The following is a 19,884-nucleotide window of genomic DNA, read 5'->3' as shown; positions in this document are numbered from 1 at the left end:
CACCAATGGCTCGGCGTCTCTGTATGATTTACATAATTCTGTGCAGGTCTATTTCCTAGGAAACGTTCTATATATTTTCACAATAGTTTTTTTGGGCGTCAAGCGAATGAATTGACAAATTTTTTCTTTGGGTTTCTCTCGCGCAAACCAGTTTCCACAGACTATTTAGCATAAAGCGCTAATATGCTCCACTTAACGTCCAGTTTTTTGAAGACCATTGATAAGCTACCGTTCATGGATGTGCTTATGGGAATTGTCCCCAAAACTGTGTGTTAATTCTAAGGCAATTGCTAGGCTTAGACCCCGAACGAAGGTCGAGTACTTTCTAAGGTCTGTTTATGGTTTGTGTGTGTTTTTGTCAGAGGCCCAGAGGCTGTGGGTTCTAATCTCTGGCTGCGTGTTAGTTCTAGTGTTTAGCATTAACATAAATTGCGATTCAGTCGATCAGCAGCAGCTGGCCATAAAAACTAGTAACAATTTCATTAGGCCAGCTGGCTGGCTGGCGGGCTGGCTCACAGGCTGAATGATGTTTAGCGTTTGAGTTAAGATACTTTCAATGCTTAACGAGGGTGAAAAGTGGCGGCGGCTAATTAGAGGCGAGTGTCATGAGAATCGAGATCTTGTGTGTGTGTTTTCGTGTGGGGGGTTGAGCTCTCATTTATGTAATGCAATATTTCATCAAATGCCATTGCATTCTAAATTTAAATTTTTCACTTTACTTTTGCAACGCGCGTGCGCGACAAAAAATTCCATTGAACTTTTGAGGCGTTTGTGCAGGAAGTGGAGTTCGTTGCTTAAGTCTTTTGAATCTGTCGGAAACGAGAGGCGCTTTGCTCTTAAATATGAAAATAATATGCGACGTTTACGACAATGTAAATTTACAGCACAACAAAAAACTGAGCTGATACATAATCCTCTTCTAATGATCCATTAATCAAAGATCTTGCTCTTAAGAGGGGATTATCTAATAGAGCTTGCAGATGACAGGGCGCCATGCACAGATCTACAATACACTACAGATCGGATCAGATCTACTATATTGTATAATCGCTCAATCAAAGGCCAAGTTCAAACCGCACCCGCCATAAAAGCCATTGTCTTAATGGCAACCCAACCACAAAACCCAACATATAATATTGTGTGTATATTGACAACTAAGGCCGCAAAATTCATTAAAAAAGAAAGAGAAAAAAACACACACACAAAGGTTCATTGAACGCAGCGGCAGGTCCAAGGGAGCGCTATTTTTAAGCTCGATTTAATTTGATTTGTTTGCATTAATTGGCCGGATAACTTCTTTCTTTTCTGATTCACAAACGGAAGTCTAAGTCAAGTTACTGACTAAAGAAGTTCTTGTAAATTGTCTCAGCTGCACCGCGAGGCGGATTCACGAGGCAGTGGCAGCGCCAGCCTCAGCGCCAGTGCCAGTGGCAGAGGCAGAGGCAAAGGCAGTCAGCCAGTGCAAGGCTTGTAATTTAAATTTAGAAAGTAAAAGGCTGTGTATGTATGCTCTCTGTCTGGGATAAACAAATGCTGACTGCCTGACTGGCTGACTAATCTGATGTATGTATGATTGCATGTTATTTGCACATTCTCCTTGATTTACAACCGCCGCTAACTACACACGAAATCAATAAAAGTCAATTTTAGCGTGCCCATTACACCAATGTAATACAATAATTACACACATTGCCACCCATAAGAACCCCATACGGCATGGCGATTGCACAATGCACTCCTGAAGAGGCGAAATATTGATTGCCTTATAGTCGCCTTATTACGGGGGAGTTTGTTTTTATTCCCAGGGGAATTAAAGTCTATTAAATTTATATAAATATGAAACGAACACAAATAATTACTTCAAATTTTTTTAGCTGCTCGGGTTTTAAAGTTTCCAGGAGAAATTGTTCCTCAAAGAAATATTGACCAAAATATCCCATGCATGCCTCCATGCCTACAAATATATATATTATTTTGATGATGATTTCTGCTTACAAAAAATCAATGAACCTTAGAAAAGTCCAAAATTCATTTTCTAAAATAGCCTTTAAACAATTCTTTAATATTTTTCCAGCATATCCATTGGTGATGTGAGGTTTCGAATTTGATAATTGTGCCTTTTAAAGTGCCTTTTAAAAGTGTGGAATTACCATTAAATATCCTGCTGAAATGGCAGCTATGTTTCCTGAAATTATTTCTAGTTAGATTTGTAGTTATTGATTTTGCCAGCTAAAGAATCATTCGGTGAAGCGGATTTATCGATACAAGATTTTTATAGCCAACCATCGCATTATAATCATTGAAATTTCCATTCAAGCAAGCACCTGCAGCCAGCTGATATACCCAATTAAAAGTAATATTCCCACCCATTGGAGTGGTGGTGGCGTTGGTAGTGGTGTGCACCAATATTTGTGGCAAAAACTGTAGAGCTCGGAGAACTTCTACTACGTATATAGTATATACACGAGTACTCGTAGTGGCATGGAATATACAAGTGGCTCAACGCCATAGCAACAATTACGAGTTAAACTGCATAAATTGTATGACCTTTTTGGTCAGCAACGTAACGACGACGCACAATATTGTTTTAATTTTGTTCGTTTTTTTTTTTTTTGGTTATGATTATTATGTATTACTATTATTTGTTGTTGGTTTATTTGTATTTAGCCTTTTTTTGCAATGAGCTCGTAAATTATGCAATACTGCCACACATAAATCTACAGCCGGAGGCTATTTTAGAATGCTGCCACTGCCACTGCCACTGCCACATGCCACTGAACAGCAGGTGAAAATCGCTGCGTGACTAGTTGCTCCGTAGAGTACGGGTATAGAAAATGATAGGCTAAATGCCACGCCTATATTTAAGCAATTAGAATACAAGTAACACCGAAATTCCCAATCAAATTCGATTGCATGTCAATAACATTGAAAGAATTTCTCAAAATATAACAATCGTTACGCAACTGCCGGCATTTAATTAGCGGATTTTAAATTGAAATTTTTTTAAAGAATTTATTATGCGTATTTAAAATTTAAATTTAAATGTTTGTGCCGGTTTTTTTGGGGGCGCTGTGTTTGCTTTAATTTCCATACATTTTATTTTTTAAAGCTCCTTCCTTCGATTTGATCTTGCTGCTGGTGAATAAACCAATTAACATGCACAATAATTGTTATAAATAAAAACCCTCAATCGCTGGCAGTCAGAACCGGATGGAAATTTCGTTCACTCGCGTACCACCAGCCAGCCATATGTCAGGTCATTAATCACTTGGAGCCATGACTCAAAGACTATCTTTAATATAGATTGCTACTAACACGATCGCATAGGTGTTGAAAACCCAATGTAATAGTGGCTCCATTGATTGCTGGAAAAACCAATCTTAACCGAAGAAGAGGTTCTGAACAGAACCAGTCCTCAGGCGAGTGTTAGTCACGCACAGCGTTTTTTGGTTTTATAATTTTTATATTTAATTAGCACCATGTTCAATACAATTAATTGGGGTGTTTTTCCTTAACCCTGGAACATGCTCTGGGACACGTCATCAAGGTATCTTTCTGTCAGCAAGGTATTTTTGCCTTCACCAAGTCCACTCCATGCCAGAGATTCTTTAAATATCTCCAAGTGAATATCAAGCGAAAGCCAAGGCAAGTACTTCAGTAGCAGATGATAATTAAGGCTGATCAATTACTTTCAGCGATTCGAAAGCACTCGGAGACTGACCTCTAGCAAATGGCACCAAGCATTAGCCACATGTTTCGTTTTCAAGATCGTGCTTCGTTCTAGAAGACCTGACCAGATGATAGATGTATATCGTATAATAAATACTTGGGGATACACTTGCAGCACAGCTGGCAGCAGTTGTCTGTCTGCAATCTGTGTCTGGGAATTAAAAAAAAAACACCAGAGGGAGAGCTGGTGAAGGGCAATCGCCGGACTCCGAACTCCCCGACAATTGTATGCAAATGCCGTGCATTGAGCTACAGATTGCATAACAATTACTATTCCGTAAATCAGCGAAATTATTGCCTTCACTTGTCTCTAAAAAGTTTCTTCGCCTTTTCATCGTACAATATGCAATAGAATTCTTTATTGTAATTTATTTTTTGTTGTGTGTTTGCTGTGTGTATTTTTTGTTTATACATACAAATTTATGTACTCGCATTTAATGTGCCACACAATGCATCACGTACGGCATATAATATATAATATATATATATATATATATATATAATGTATGTATATATTTATTCATTATTAATATAATATTTGTTTAGCATGTGGTTCTTTAAATATGTTTGTTTCTGCTCTTTTATGCTCTAGGTACCGCTTTTGCTTCTCCTTCTTCTTCTTCACTTCTCCTATAATCTTCGATTTGTTGTTCTTTTATAAACTATTTGTTTTTATCCATAATGAAAATTTAAAATTTAACTTTGATAAACGAAAGCTTTAACAACTTAATCGATTACGGGGAGGGGGGTTCTATATATATTTTATATTTATATAATTAAGGGCTCTCTCGGTTTCATGTTCTCTCACTTTTCTTGTGAATTTCCTCTCGGTTTTCGTAATAATTTTTAATAGCGACTAAGACACTTTTCAATATTTCATTAATTTTCCATTAAATTTTCATCTAATTTCGAATCAATCAATTTTTGTTTTTACACCGTTTAAAGCTACAATTTTGAGATGTGGTAAAAACGAGAAGAGTTTTTACCTGTTTTTATGTACAGCAAAAATGGTCGAGAGTATTGGATGTTGCTCTTGTTTTGGGTGGTTGGGTGGATAAGTGCTGAGGGTTTTCCTTTTTTGTGGCGGAATGTTGCACAAGATTTGAGATGGGAGGAGCGGAGCTCTGTTTTGAATTGGTTTATTTGTGGGGGCTTTAGGGTGTACGGCTTACTTATCATATTTAACAAAAGTTTATACATTTTTTGCTTGGCTTTCTACAAACCAAAAAAAAGTTATGTGTCCTTTACGGTAGATAGTTCTGTTGTGTGCCTGCTGCTGCGGCTGCTGCGGCTGCTGCTTTTGCGGTTCTCTTTTAGTTTTTGCTTAGTTTTACGATTAATAAATATTTCAACAAATTGCCCGCTGCACGATCATCCTTTTCCTGCTTCGATAATAGTCATTGTAATAGTAGTACAGTACGTAATCAATAATAATATTCATAATTTACACGTTTAATCGTAAATTCTGTGGAAATAAACTAAAAACTAATTATAGTCGGGGTATTCTTTGAATTTCTATCCTCCTCCTCCGCTTGGTTCTTCCATCGTTCTCATCATTTTGCTTGTTTGTTTGTTAAGCAGTAAACAAAAATTAAGTTAAATTAAATAAAATTAGAGGCCTAATTAGTGCTAAGCCTAGTACGAGTTAATTGTCATAAAGAAAAGGCTTAGGACGAGTACTAAATACTAACTAAAAGACCAACTAACTGGCTAATTGGGGGGCGTGGTTCGCCAAGGATTCGGTTCGATTCGGTCCAGGGCGCAACTGCAGTCAAAACTAAAGGAAAACTTGCACAAAGGATGGGGTCAAGGGAGTGGGGATCAGTTTGGGCAGTGGAATTCGAGTCTTAAATATCAAACAATATCATTTAGAAACAATCACGCCCCAGACTTCTTTCGCACCACACAATGAAATCTCTGCCTGTTTGAAACCGTTCTACTATGCTGTCAAATCTCATCGCAATCTCATAGCTGTGTGGCTCCTGCCGCCGCTGACGTGGCAGCTCCTGTGGCCGTTGCTGCCGCTGTTGCTGATCCAGTTGCCGCCCCCGTTATGTCGTCCCCTTGGAGATCCACGTTGGCGGCACTGGCGTACTGCTAAAACCATGACTGCCTGTTTATGTCATACGGCTTGGGCATGCCCAGCGTCGCGGATCGATAGGCGGACGGCGGTGGAGGCGGTTGGCCATAGCCAGCAGCCGCTGCCGCCGCCGCTGGTCCCCCGAGCAGACTCTGGTTGAAGATCATCCGCGTGTGGAAGTCATCTCGCCGCAGATACTGTTGATACAGCTGAGAATTTGGATCCGCGAAGGGATATGCTGCGGCTGCCGCTCGTGTGGATGGATGTGCGGCCGCCAGGAAGGGATACGAGCCGGCAGCCGTGTTCAGTGGATTCTGCGTCTTATCCGCACCATTCCCTGCCGCATTCGCTCCCGCTCCGCTGTGCGCTGGTGCCGGTGGCATGTAGTAGGGATTGGGGGCATCTCGGAATTGATCCAAGTAGCTGCTGGCAGCCGCAGCTGCCGACTGGTCGCCGTAGAGGCCGAGGGCTCCCGGTGTGGGCGCAAAGTTAAAGGCACTGCCCGGCACCATGCCGCCTGTGGAAGTCTTGAGGGAAATAGCTGCAGCATCTGCCGCCGTTTGATTGCTTCCATTCGCGCCCCCGGCTGTGGGAGTGGCCGCTGCGCTGGCTGCCGGCGAGGAAACGCCTCCTGATTTGAGTCCTGCATAGAGCTGGAATCCCTGGTGCAGAACCTGCGCGTGCGCTTGCAGCTGGCTGTTGGTTGCCGACGAGGCGACTGCTGCTGTCGCCTGTGGCATGTTGTATTGCGCCATTGTCTGCTGGTGTTGCTGCGCCGCCTGTTGTTGCGCTTGCTGCTGCGCGGCAGCCGCCTGTTGCTGCTGCTGCACTTGTTGCTGTTGCACCTGTTGCTGCTGCTGCTGTTTGGCTGCCGCAGCCGCTGCCTCCGCAGCAATGGTGGCTGCCTTCTTCTTCCTGCCACGCTTTGCCGGTGCCTTGACCTCCGCGGGTGCCGCTGCGACAGGAGCCTGATGTTGCTGTTGCTGCTGCTGCGCGGGATTGTTGCTGCCGGGCACATAGTTGCCTGGCAACTGCTGTGCGGGATTACCGTACGCTGTGGCCGCCGCACTCGAGGCACTGAACATATGAGCCGCCGGCGGCCTTGCCTTGTCAAAGTAGTTTCCAGGATAGCCCAGCATCGACTCTGGGAGGCTGTGCATCAGGGGATTGTTGTAGGTCTGCGGTGGCGGCGGCGTGGGCTTGTTGTACGCCGCCAAATGGTGCGTCTGGCTAAGATGATGCTGGTGCGCGGTCGAGGGGAGGTGCATCATATTGCTCGCATCGCTGACGGCTGCCCCAGCGGCCTGCGTAACTGGTGGTTTATCCGCAGTCGCCTGCTGCTGGTGCTGTGACGGGTAATTGTGATTCAATTGGGATTGCTGCTGCTGCTGCTGGTAGTTGTGCTGCTGCTGCTGCTGTTGCAGTGGCAGCTTTTGAGCCTGCTGCTGTTGTTGCTGGTAGCTTTGACTATGCGGCGTTTGCAGCTGCGTCAAATGTGGCTGCTGCGTTTGTTGCTGATTCGACTGCGGCTTGTTCCCGCTCGCCTGTTGCGTTGCTTGTTGCTGCTGCTGCTGTTGCTGCAGCTGACAACTGTTGTCCTTGCCAAAATCCTTGGGGAATCCCATAGCTGCCGCTCGATTGTACATCTCAAAGGCCTTGTCCGGCGCAATGTTGCCCAATGGTTTGCCAAATGTCATGGTGCCCAGGAAACTATTGAACATTTGCTGCTGCTTGGCCAGGAGAGATTGCGTGTGGTTCTGGACCTGCTGTTGCATCTGTGGCGGCGTTTGCTGCTGCTGCATCTGTGGCGGAGTCTGCTGTTGCTGCTGCATCTGTGCTGGCGACGGCTGTTGCATTTGTGCTGGAGTCTGCTGCTGCATCTGTGGCGGCGTCTGTTGTTGCTGTTGCATCTGTGCCGGCGATGGTTGTTGCTGCTGTGACGCAGCGTCATCTATTTTCGGCATTTTATTTGTTGCATTTCCACTGAAATCCATTCCCATCTCCTCCCCGGGTCTCTTTAGCGGATTGATGAGCGTCTCCGTCTTTGGCGGCTGCTGAATTTGTTGCATAAATGTTGCCATGTCACTGCCATAAGTTGGGGGCACAATCTTCTGCTGTTGTTGCTGCTGCTGCTGCTGCTGTTGCGTGTCTACTGCATCGGCTGCTGCTGCAGCACTGGCTGCCGCATTGGTGGATTGATATTGCGCGTAGGTTGGATACTTGGGTTTCATTTGATGTTGGTGCCCCAGGACTTGTTGCTGCGCAGTCGTCTGCAATTGTTGCTGCTGATGCTGTGCCGCTCCCTGCAATTGTGGTTGCTGTTGCGTTGCCTGCTGATTCACGTTGTTTGTAATACTCGGAGGCAACAGACTCCGATTCAAACTCCATTCATTATTCGGTTTCGTTATGGAAGCCGCCGCGGACACAGCTGCCGCTGCAGTGGGCAGGGGGTTGATCAATGTTGCTGGATTATACAGCGATCGTTGCTGCTGCTGCTGGTAGCCATCGAGGGTGGATCCATACGCATTGTTTCCCAGAGCTGAAAGAAGAAAAGTAAAATATTAATCCACTTTCCCGTAAAGAACTCCTTTCAAACACTCACCTGTTGGGGCCACTGCACTTGTCGTTGGCTGTACCGCAGGTGCAGCACCAATCACAGGAGGTTGCACCACCTGTTGCTGTTGCTGCTGCTGGTAGGGCGATAGCACGGGCTGCTGATACGGCGAATGCTGCTGCTCTGCTGGGGATTGTGCCAACGGCGTTGGAGGTTGAGTGGCTGCCGAGGAGGCGGGCGATCCCACGCTGCCTTGCATCGGACTGTGCGCCTGCTGGTGCGCCGCCGGACTGTGCGAGGACTGGGAGCCCCCCTGCTGCTGTTGTCCCGCCTGCGGATGATATGGTGAGTGCTGCTGCTGGTGGTACGGCGATTGGCCGTGATACGGCGATGGGTGCGTCTGCTGGGGCGTCGTGTAGGGCGAACTCTGGGGCTGCTGGTAGGGCGAGTGGGGATTGGGGGTACTCGGACTCATCGACGAATTGTAGTCCGATTCCTGGGAGCGCGGCTGCTTGTACTGGTCATAGATCGGCAGCGGAGAGGTGGACGAGTACGCCGGGGTCTTGGAGGCCTCCGATCCAGAGGGATTATAGCTATTCCCCCCGCCATACGGCGATGTCCCGCTCAGATCCGGAGTCGACACATTCGGTGACGAGGCGGACGAGTAGATGTGCTGCGAGTACTGCGGATATGGGGAGTTCATCTCCCGCGGACTGCAGCTCTTGTCGGGACTGCTCTTGGTGGTGGTGTCCTGGTAGAAGCCCACCTTGATCGCTCCATTCAGGGGATAAGGCGACGCGGGCTTTCCCATGTCATCGTTGGGCTTTGGCGACACCATAATCGGCGAGGCCCCGATCGGGGAGGCGCCGATCGGCGAGGTGTAGGATCCCGCAGCATACGCTCCGTAGCGCTCATCGATGGCTATCCGCGGGGAGTCGGGATCCTGGCTAAAGGAACTCCTCTCGGAGTTGGTGCTCCCGGTACTGGGCTTCCGCTGACGCATCACCGTGGGCAGCGAGAAGTTATCCCCCGCGGGCGAGTGTTCTGGTGGCGCCACTTTGCTGGATTCCCCAGGCAGATCTCCAACCAATCCTAGCGTCTGCTGCTTCTCCTCTTCGTCGGACTTTTTGCTGACCTTTGGACCGCCGAAGGCCTTCAGCCAGGCATCCAGATTCGGCTTCTCCTTCTGCCCAGCCGCCTCTGCCGCCTCTGAGGATCCCTTCCCATGCTTGCTCAGCTCTAGGCGAGCCTCAAAGGGCTTGGGCGCCAGATCCTGGCTGGTGGTCTTTGGGCTCACCGACGACTCATTCGATTTGCTCTCCTCGGTGGGGCTGCTGTCATCCTCATCCGTTGGCTTCTTGACAGTCCCCGTCCCCGTTCCCGCCCCCGTCCCCGCCCCCGCCAGCTCATCGAACGTCTTGCCCAGCGCAAAATCTTGAGTTTTGATTACAGTGCCCAGACTCAGCTTCGGTGCCCCATCGGTGGTCTCTGTGATGAGGGCATTCTTCAGTTCCTTGTTTTTGGTGGCCACCTGGTTGAGTGTAGTGTCTGCGCTCTCCTCTGTCTTCCCTGCAGCCACATTCTGGATGAGATTACCCTTCGCCTTGCCCGGCTGCAGGCGCTCAATCGTCCGCATCACATTCGCCTTGGCCTTAACCTGCTGCGCCTGTGCCGAAGCCGCCTGCTTCTCCTTCAGGCTCTTCCTCTTGGCCTCCTTGGCCAGCTGCTGCTTCACGTGTGGCGGCGGTGGAGGGTTCAACAGCAGTTGCGTGGTCGAAGGCTCCTTGGGCTTCGGAATGGGCAGTACTGGTGGTGGAGTGGCCGTCGTCGGTGTGGGCGTCACTGCCACCGGCATGGGCGTGGGCATGGAGGTGTTCGAGCAATTGGAACTGGAGGCAGCCGTCGCTGAGGTGCTGCCAATGGAGTTGCTCGAGTGCATCGAATGCGGGGGTGTCCCACAGCTGCTGCTCACGCTGCTGGCCGTGGGGGCTGCCGTTTCGGACTCGGATTTGGGTCCCTCCTTGGGCGGACCATCGGCCACCAGTTCGTTCAACGCCTCCGACAATTTGGTGGGCACCAGTTCCACTTTCGGAGCAGCTAGGGCCACCGGCCGCCGAAAGTCCGCTGCCTCCAGTTTGCTGCCACCCAGAGCGGAGTCAAAGTCGTCGAGGAGATTGTATCGCGAGTTGGGGGAATTGCTGGCAGAACTGAACTCGGTGAAGCGCGGCGTGTGCTCCAGCCATCGATTGATGTCCTTGAGGGTCTGTTCTGTCTCCACATCGAGGGCTTCGAGGTTCGTGGTGCTGTTTGTCGTCGGTCCGGCACCCTTCTGGGCCCCCTTCTTGTTGGCACCCTTCTTATTGGCTCCTTTCTCTCCTGATTTCTCTGCAGGCTTTGGCGGTGGCGGCATTTCCTTGGCCGCACGCTTCTTGGCCGCTGCTTTGGCTGTCGTTTCCTTCACTTTGGAACTTGGAGCAGCACCAGTGGCAGAAGCAGAAGCAACAGCAGAAACGGAAGCGGAAGCAGTGCTGGAGACAAGAGGTTCCTTTGTTGCCTCAGGTTTGGTCGTCGTGGCTGTTGCTTTGGGAGGGGATGCTTTTGAAGCTGCAGCCTTTGGAGGCGGCGCCTTTGAAGACGACGCTTTGGAGCTTGAAGACTTCACAGCAGCTGTGGAGGCTTTTGCAGGAGCTGGGGACATCTCTTTGGGGGGTTTCTCCACTGTGGTTTTTGGTATCTCCGCTTTCTTTGACTTTTCCGGATGCTTCTCCGCCTCGACCTTGGCAGGCTTCGACGAGGGTTTCTCTGTTTTCTCGGTTTTCTCCAGCTTTTCGGCGTCCTTCGAACGCTTCTGTTCTTTGCTTTTTCTTCCACGCTTGTGCTCCACTGGCGGCTCTGGTGACTTGTCTCGCTTGGAGGCGGACTTCTTGCTCTCGCGACTCCCCTTGGTGCTGGCCGATTTGGAGTCCTCGGAGGGAGCAATCGAATTGGAGGCGGAGGAGCCACTTTGAGCCGCGCGACTGCGACGGTACTTGATCACATCGTACTTGTCCATAAAAGGGAGGAGCATCTCCAGTTCCGCCTGATCTGCAGCGGCGGCAGCAGCAGCAGCCGACTCTTCTTTGCTTGCCTTCTTGTGTTTCCCACTTCGTCCTTTATCTTTATCTTTATCCTTCTCCTTGTCCTTCTCCTTGTCCTTCTCCTTGTCCTTGATCTTTTTCTCCTTTTCCTTCTCCTTTTTGCTTGGAGAGGAGCTCTCTCCCGCTGCCTTCTTCCCTCTCTTAGTAGCCACTGGCGAGGGACGACGTTCTGTGGAGCTGGAACGACTGCTGCTTAGGGATCCGCGTCGGGCTTTCCCCTGGTCCTGGCCCTGGTCCTGGTCCTGCTCCTGGTCCTCCTCCTCCTCGTTCTCGTCCTCGTGCTTCGCACTGAGTTTTGTTGTCTCTGCGGTGGGTACCTTTTTCACCGTCGTCAGCAGCTCGGAGAGATCATCGTTAAGTGCACTTTTCGAGTATTTCTTGTGAAGATCAACCTTGAAGGGTGACATACTACGCGATTGTGATCCATCCTCATCCTCATCGGCGTCATCGTCGTCGTCGTCATCATCTTCATCCTCCTCCAACTCTGCGGCGGACTCTGCGAGAGCTGCGGCTGCAGTGGGTGGCAGGAGTTGCTTCTTAGCATCTACATCCGAATGATCGCTGTCCTCCACCTCCGTCGTCTCCTCTTCCGCCTTGGCCGCCTTTCTGCCGCCCTTCTTACCCTTCACCTGACGCTTCACAGGCGTCGGTGTCTTCACCTTCGATTCGGCCGGCACGGACTTCTTCTTTTGGGCCGCTATCGTGCGGGCGGAGGGCTTAATCAGGGACTTGGCCTTGGCCAAAGCCAACTGCCCGTCATCGCTGAAGTTTTCGTCCTCGCGAGAATCGCTTAGGTCCGACTCCGTTTCGGGTGCAGACTTCTTACCTCCCTTTTTGGTCTTTTGCTGTGTTTTGCCGCAGCTCGCCTTCGCTGTGGCCTTTTCGCTTTTGCCCTTTCGACCGCGTTTGACGGCAGCCGGAGTATCTTTCTCCTTCTCTTTTTCCTTTTCTTTCTCTTTCTCCTTTTCTTTTTCCTTTTCTTTGTTCATCTCCTTCTCCTTTTCTTTGATTATTTTGCCAGCTTTGCTCTTTTTGGTGGTGGCTGGAGGTGGTGCTGGTGGGTGCGGCGATAGTGGCGGCGTTGGTTCTCTTTCGGGCTCAAACTCCTCTTCGTCCGTGTCCATCTCGTCCGGATGTGCTCCTCCGCTGCGATCCGCCTTGGTTTTGGTCTTCTTTTTGCGCCGCTTATCCTTCTCCTTGCGCTTGCGCTTTTGGGGCCTCTGTGCAGTGGCCGCTGCCGTCGCTGATGCCTCCGCCAATGGTTCTTCGATCACACTCGGCGGCTCCTCCTCCTCGGCGCTGGTATCCACACGTGAAGCACTCCCAGCCGCATCCCTGCCCTCCTCATCCTTGGCCTTCTTGTTAAAGTACTTTTCGCGGAAGACATTCATTTTGGAATCGGCAGCTGGATAGCTCAAATTTGGATCATCGTCCTCATCGTCCGAGAGATTATCAAAGTACTTTTTGGTGGCCTTCTCAAAGGCATCCTGCAGATTGTTCACCATTTCCGTGTATTCTAAAAAGGAGTATCACAATTAGCAATGAAATATGTATATATTATGGAGGGACGGGATCTCTACCATTATTGTGCCCATTGTACAGCCGACAATTGTTGACAATCAGGCGAAAATCATTACGAAATTCACCAAATTTGTGATACTCTCCGCTGTCCAGTTTATCCTCCATTTTCAAGAGATCCATAGGTCTGCAAAAGAGGCATTAAAAGGGGGCCCAAAAGTATATATATATCGAATGTTTAGTCACCTCCTAATAATCGAGTAGTATCGCGGGGCTATGTCCTCCTCCACGGGATCCATAAATGGCCACGCATCCCGGTGATTCTTGACATAGACAAGCACCTTATGCATTCCAATTTGTAGCACTTCCTCCGTTTCGGTGAAGCTAAGAATATTCGCATGATTGGAGGAGTTGTACGTTGTTGAATTGGTGTTTGATTTTGTTGTGGTGGTGTGGTTTGTGATTGAGAATGGAGGATGTGTTGTTAGGGAGTGGTTGTGGTGGTTGTGGTTGTGATGGTGCGTCTTGGATTTATGTTTATTACTATGATTAGTGGTTGTATTATGATGGTACGGATACTGGTAGTGGGATATAACAGAGGAGGTTGTGTTTGTGTGGTTGTTATTCTGGTGGTGGTTATTATGGGATCCATACGATGCTCCTCCTATGCCTACTCCTACTCCTACTCCTAGGCCTACTCCTTCTCCAGCCGCCATTGAGTGGTTATTCTTTCCATTATGATTGTGGTGGTGCTGTTGCTTATGATTGTTGTTGTTGTTAGGGCTGCTGCTATTATTATTATTGTTGTTGCTGTTGCTGTTGTTGTTGGTGGTGGCTGTGATGGTGGTTTTGGTGGTGGTGCTACGTTTGCTACTATTTACATGGCTACATTTATCGTACATTTTTTGTTGTTGTTTGTTGGTTGTTGGTTTTGTGATGAACAGTCGGAATGTTGTTGTTGTTGTTGTTGTTGGTGGTGGTGGTTCAGTGGTTGAGGTAGGTACAAAAGTTTACAACAAACGAATGATAAATATATGTTAATCAATTGAGATCACATTATATACAATTTGATGGGTGAGTATTTTATTATATGATGAAGAAAAAAAAAAAAAAAAAAATACAACATGCAAATAGTTTTAGAGCCACTGTTCCATTAGCCGAACATTCCCATAAGCGAATGGATACAGCACGTGAATGAGCAGTGAATGGATTGCCATGTCACACGTGAACGTAGGATGTTATATTACCATTCAGGTGCGAGCGTATTCGAATGTGCTGCCAATGGAACTAAATAACTAAATAATTACTAAATACTTAAGAATTGCACAATCCATAACCAAAATGAAACAAATATAATAATAGCAGTACTATGGAGGGGGCCAGAGACCCTCTACATAATCCCCATTTCTAGCATTTAGTAACTGCATTAAGCTTGGATTAAATGATATGCTTAGGCTCTAAAATTAGTAGGATCTTTGTGTGTGGGGCGTATGGTGGGGACTCCACTTCACTCCACTCCCCTGCCTGGGGCTCATCACTTACTCATCGCCACTCTTGTCTGAGAAGGCACCGCTGTGCCGCTCCGCCTTGCTGGACGATGATGAGGCCGATGATGGTATTGACTTCTTGCTCTTGTTGCCCGTCGTCGCCTCTTTGTCCGTCGAGCTATTCAGCACGGCCTTTTGCTTCTTCGAGCGCACAGTGCTGGCAGATCCCGAGGCCCCGGACCCACTGCTGTTGCTGTTGCTGTTGCTGCTGCTGCTCTGCGATTGCTGATGTTGTGGCTGCTGCGATTGCTGATGTTGGGGCGGTTGCGATTGCTGCTGCTGCTGTTGTGTGCCACCGCTGCCTGGTATGAAAATGTTGCCCGTCAGCGAACTGAGCGAATTGTTGGTTTGCCGGCCTGGCAGCTTTACATTCGCCGCCGGCGCCATTTGCCGTTGCGCGCGCTTTGCGGCGGCCGTCGACTGTCGTGGTCGAGCTGGAGAGTCTGCTGATTGCTGCTGCTGCTGCTGTTGCGCCTCCTGCTGCTCCGCGTCGCTCTCATGTGCCACTGGCGAGGGTATGCTCAGGTCTGCAATGTTTGTGGCCACTGCAATGGCCGCCGAATTCGAATCCAAAAGCTGGAGCTGCCGACAAAAGTTCTCCTTGTCCTCGGGACTCAGAGATGGGGCATGCGGTCGCTCTTCTGAAGCGTCTGTACGCTGTTCCAGCTGCTGTTGTTGCTGCTGTTGCTGGTGTTGCTGCTGACGACGACGTCGCTTATGCGACACACTATTGCTGCTGCTGCTGTTCTCGCTCTGCTGTTGCTGCTGCTGCAGCTGCAGCTGCTGGTTGTTGTTGTCGTCTTCTTGGTCTGCCTCTCCCTCTGAGGCATGCTTGTGACGCCTCCGATGGTGACGGTGCTCTCGCGAGCGTTTCTTCTGCTTCTTCCCCGACTTTTTCTTTTTGTGGTGATGATGATGGTGATGGTGGTGATGATGATGGCTCTTGCTCTTTGATTCCGCTGGCGTTTGCGATTCTGATGGCGGCGGTGTTTGAGGCGTACGAAAATCTGTGTCTGGTGCTACTCGTGTTGCTGCTGATGCAGCTATTAATTGGTTCTCTTGGTCTTGTTGCTCTGTCGGTGACGAAGACTGTTCCGCGTCGTTGGTCTTGCTGTCGTCTTCGTCCTCCTCGGTGTCGGTGTCTTCTTCACTTTCTGGCGATAGGCAAAAGGTTTCCCTGTGACACAGAAATTCGCTCGAATTAGTGGTTGTGGTACGTCGGAAGGAGCTTGCGTATGTGGAAATACCGCTGGCCGTTGATGTTGATTGAGATCTAAATGTGGCAGGGGGGAAAAACAAAAAAAAGAGGGGAAAAAACACAATTTAGTAGCTGTTTGGAAAGAGTTTGGCTCTCAAATATTCTGTGATTAGCTTTTGCTCTTATGATTATGGATTATGGATTATGGTGCTATGGCGCAATGGCTGTTTGAAAATGGGTCTGAAACTTAACTTAAATCATAATTAGATCAAAAAGCATGCTTACAGAGTGTATTTTGAAATGGAATTCCAATTAATTATCCCATACACAAAACTAAATGATGGGCAAAAATCAAATTAAGTGCTGATCCTTGCTCTGGGCATCCGCTGCGGGGTCGTCTTCCGATGGCTAGCGCGTTGATGTAGATGGATTTTGAATGAATTCTGATTGCAAAACGTATAATTTTCTTAACAAAATGAAAATCAAAGGCAACTCAACGATCAATTAACGAATTAACGAAATCAAGGATGAGAGAGTAATGTATTGCATGTTTTCTGTTTCTGGTGCGTGTCCTCCAGGTTCTTCTGTTCTGTTTTCTTTATAATACTGGGCGTTCTAACCGTCTGCGTGTGCGCTGGTTCTGGTTCTGGGACGGCGGCGCCACCCAGTGTGCGTTCTGGCGCTCTCTGTAGAGCTGCTCGCGCTCGTTTCGCTGGCGTTCCCTCTCGTTCTCGCGCTCCCGCTCCTGACGCTCCTCCTCCTGGCGCGCCTTCAGTTCAGCGATGCTGCGAATGCGACTTGAGTTTCGCACTTGCAGGAGTCTGGATAAAAAATACAAGATTCAGCATCAATTGCTTTAGGATTTTTGATGGAATTTGGCACTCACTTTCTCCTCCTTAGACGTTCACGCTCGCGGAATAGCTGCGGCAGCTTGGGCAGAAAGTTCTTGTTGAGTATTTGGAAGAGATCACGCTCTTTGGCATTCTTAGAGGTCTTGAATTTGGCCGCCAAGTTCTGCCAGTCCTCCTCGGTGAAGCAGATGACCTGCCACACGGTATTGCAGTTGTTGCCTGCACCGCCAGCAGATGCTGCGGCTGCTGCAGCGGCCCCACCAACGGCCTTGTCCTCGCGGTATAGACGGGTGCCGTAGAAATACCAATATCCGGAATTTTTGGCGTCGTGGCCGAGTGGCTCTACGCGCAGGCTGTCCGCCTCTAGATTGCTGAGTATGACCTGCACATCGGCCGATTCCAGGCGAAAGTGGCACAGATCGTGCAGAATGTGGAGGCGCTTGCGCGGTGGCAGCGATTGAAAGTCAATGTCCGTGTCGAAGGGATTCTCTGTTTGATGCAGACGACACTGTTGGCGCAACAGGCGGCGCAAGAACATTTGATAGTTGCTGTGTGTGATCTCCTTGGCTACCGATTGGAGCGCATCGCAGCCCTTGAGGAGGCGCACAATCAGTTCGGGCACTAGGGCGACCTGATCCTCATCGCTGGTACCATCGGAGAGCAGCGCCGATTCGAGGTCCTATATACATACGTACGTTTAAAACTCGTTTTAAGGCCACGATGGGTGTATTCAAGCACTTACCTCGATGTCTATATCGGGTAATTCGAAGGCGGAACTAAACAATGAACAGAAATGCGAAATACACGGTATCTCCCACCATGATTGAATGTCTACAGAAGAATGAGAGATATCGAAGTGTGTTCCAATCCATATATGTAGGCATGCATCATCTGTAGGACTCACCCAATAGGCCGATGAAAGTAGAAACCATTTATATATGCTTGCTTATTAGAAACGTTGCTTCGCTGCAGGAGATGTTTAAATAACTAAAATAAATCCCTCGAGGGCCTCCGATATGAAGCTCTTTGGTTACTCGATTCGGGCAGGCTATGGATTTATTTACCGGGAATGGATAAAACGAAAAAAAGCAAACGTATCGATGCGTTAAAAAATTAGTTTCAGGTTGCAACAAGGAGCAAAAGCAACGAAAAGGGAAACACAACTTCGGGTGCCGAAGAGTTGATACCCTTGCAGAGCCGCGTCTGTTATGGAAGCTATAGTTTATGGTCATCGATTTTTCCACTAGACTTTGAATACTAATCAAGAATAGGTATGCAATATTTACTATATAGCGTCAAAGATATTTATTTTCTTCTGGTTTAATGATGTTACAAACATCTTTACAAACACATCATACTATCTCTGCACAGGGTATGCATATACATAAATGTGTGCAACATGTGTGTGCGTGCGCCGTTGTTTGCTGCGGCGCCTGCTGCTGCTGCTGCGGCTGTTACAGTTACAAGATATATGCACAAACATCTGGCTTTATCACTTATCATGCATTGCGATACACCCACACACACGCGCCTACATGCACACACTCGCGAAATATGGGAGAGCGGGCGGGTGGTAGGTCAAAAGAAAGTACACGAGCACCCCTTTCGCGCGCTTATTTTCAAGAAGAGAAAATCAAAACAGACAGCCAACAAGCGACGATTGCGTAGGCCAGAGTAGGATGGCGAATGTGCTACACTCGAATAGCCGCGCCGCTCACTTTTTCACGTTTGTATGCCGTCTCTCTTCTTATCGTCACTATTCCGCCTGCTGTTCCTCCTGCCGCCTGCACTCTTTTTATTTTAATTAATATGTAATTTACATGGCTGCACGCAGTTTTTAAACCCCGTTAATTTCACGAAGCCCTCGGAGGTTTTGCCACGAGCAGGGATTTCCTAGCTTCGATTCGTTTTCCGGAGCATGCGCGCGGGGGCTGACGACGACGGCGCCTGGTGCGCCTTTTTCTGCGTTTTGCATGCTGGCCAGTGTGTATTTATTTTTATTAATACATGTATATATATTTTTCACAAACGCTGCAGGTTACGTGCGAAAATGTCATTTAACTTTAGAGACGCCCAATCGCAGGCGCTCCTCTCTCTCTCACTCTGTTCCGTCTGCTGAATTCCACCAATTTCTTTTTTCAAACACACACACTCGCAGGCACACACAGGCTAAGAGAGGTGCTCCATCTGCATTAAATTATTAATTATTTGCAAAACAACAGCTGCACCTGCACACACATCGCACACACACACGCACTGGAAGAGTAAAGTAGTTTTGCTAACATTTTTCAATCCCGTTGATTCGATTTGCAGTAGGCCAAAGGCGGCGCAAATATTTTCTATTTTCCTCTTTTGCGCTTTCCTTCGCTGCTACAATTTTCGTGGACACTGCGAAGCAGCAAACGCGGCGTAGAGTTGTAAACTTATCGAATGCTGATCGATAGCATGTCATATATCGTTTGCATGGAGATGGCCGACGCGTTTATGAACGGAATAAATCAAAAATAAATATCATTTATACAATATATATAGTAAAATGTATATTGCTCATGCTTAACGTTTATGAACATAACATTATTTTGAATTACCATTAAATTGACAAGACAATTGACAAAATCAAGATATTCCAGCTGAATTATTCACGATTATTACACATGCATTTGGGTAATTTTAGCAACATTTTGTTGAAAGTTTTTTTTTTTTTTTTAGTTTTTAACAATTTAAATAATTAATATCCAGACCGCGCCATTCCTGCACTCAACCTTTCTACTTCTTCCCATACAATCATCTCTAATCGATACATCGATACGCTTATCTCCAATTTCCTTTTCGTTTGCCATTCCGTTCGCCCTCACTCACTTCTTCGCTTCCTCTTCATCCCAAATTTCACCCTCTTGCCATCCCACCTCCATCGCAACCAGCTGTGAATATAACCTTACTTTTCAGCCTGTTCAGCTACATGGCATCATGTATCATCCATATGCCTGTATGTGTGTGGATGCACGTTCGTGTCGGCATGCGTTTGTGTGTGTATGCGTGCCATGTAGCCTGCCATGTATTCTAGAGTAGCTACATGGTAAGTATCGCGGGGCGCGGTGAAGGGCCCTCAATTACACATTAATCAAAAAAACTCCGGCAACAAGAATGAGCAATGGATGTTGGATTGTAGATAAAACTCCACCGATTGCCGAGGATCGGCTTTAGGCCACATTTATCACTAATTTAATCAGATCCACCGCCCTGCCTCGGGGAGTCTCACCATGTATCCGT

General features: G+C 47.9%; 1 protein-coding gene across 4 annotated transcripts; it reads right to left on the bottom strand.

Annotated features, from left to right (window-relative positions):
* Positions 1–4,852: 4,852 nt before the first annotated feature.
* LOC108151632 (cat eye syndrome critical region protein 2) lies at positions 4,853–19,033 on the bottom strand. Of its 4 annotated transcripts, none has more exons than XM_017280337.2 (10): positions 18,898–19,031; positions 17,519–17,662; positions 17,357–17,445; positions 16,650–17,293; positions 16,384–16,584; positions 14,561–15,838; positions 13,265–13,903; positions 13,081–13,205; positions 8,412–13,016; positions 4,853–8,348 (listed from the first exon to the last, which is right to left on the bottom strand). In XM_017280337.2, the coding sequence occupies exons 2-10, from the start codon at positions 17,544–17,546 to the stop codon at positions 5,827–5,829; spliced, it is 10,131 nt and encodes a 3,376-aa protein (XP_017135826.2). In that variant the 5' UTR covers positions 17,547–17,662; positions 18,898–19,031; the 3' UTR covers positions 4,853–5,826. The 4 variants fall into 4 exon arrangements, with proteins under 4 accessions (XP_017135826.2, XP_033242820.1, XP_033242821.1 ...); XM_033386929.1 differs by having other exon boundaries at positions 13,265–13,402; positions 18,898–19,030; XM_033386931.1 differs by lacking the exons at positions 4,853–8,348; positions 8,412–13,016; positions 13,081–13,205; positions 13,265–13,903 and having other exon boundaries at positions 15,512–15,742; positions 15,813–15,838; positions 18,898–19,033.
* Between the last annotated feature and the right edge of the window lie 851 nt (positions 19,034–19,884).

This window comes from Drosophila miranda, chromosome XR (assembly GCF_003369915.1).
Source record: "Drosophila miranda strain MSH22 chromosome XR, D.miranda_PacBio2.1, whole genome shotgun sequence".
NCBI classification, from domain to species: domain Eukaryota; kingdom Metazoa; phylum Arthropoda; class Insecta; order Diptera; family Drosophilidae; genus Drosophila; species Drosophila miranda.
This window is presented reverse-complemented; position numbering and strand designations above follow the sequence as displayed.

Excerpts from the sequence above, each read along its gene's own strand:
- LOC108151632 (XM_017280337.2), bottom strand. The coding sequence starts at position 17,546 with ATGGTTTCTACTTTCATCGGCCTATTGG. Across the intron at positions 16,585-16,649 it reads GAACGTCTAAGGAGGAGAAA|ACTCCTGCAAGTGCGAAACT; the intron begins GTGAGTGCCAAA and ends TTTTTTATCCAG. Across the intron at positions 13,206-13,264 it reads TACTACTCGATTATTAGGAG|ACCTATGGATCTCTTGAAAA; the intron begins GTGACTAAACAT and ends CCTCTTTTGCAG.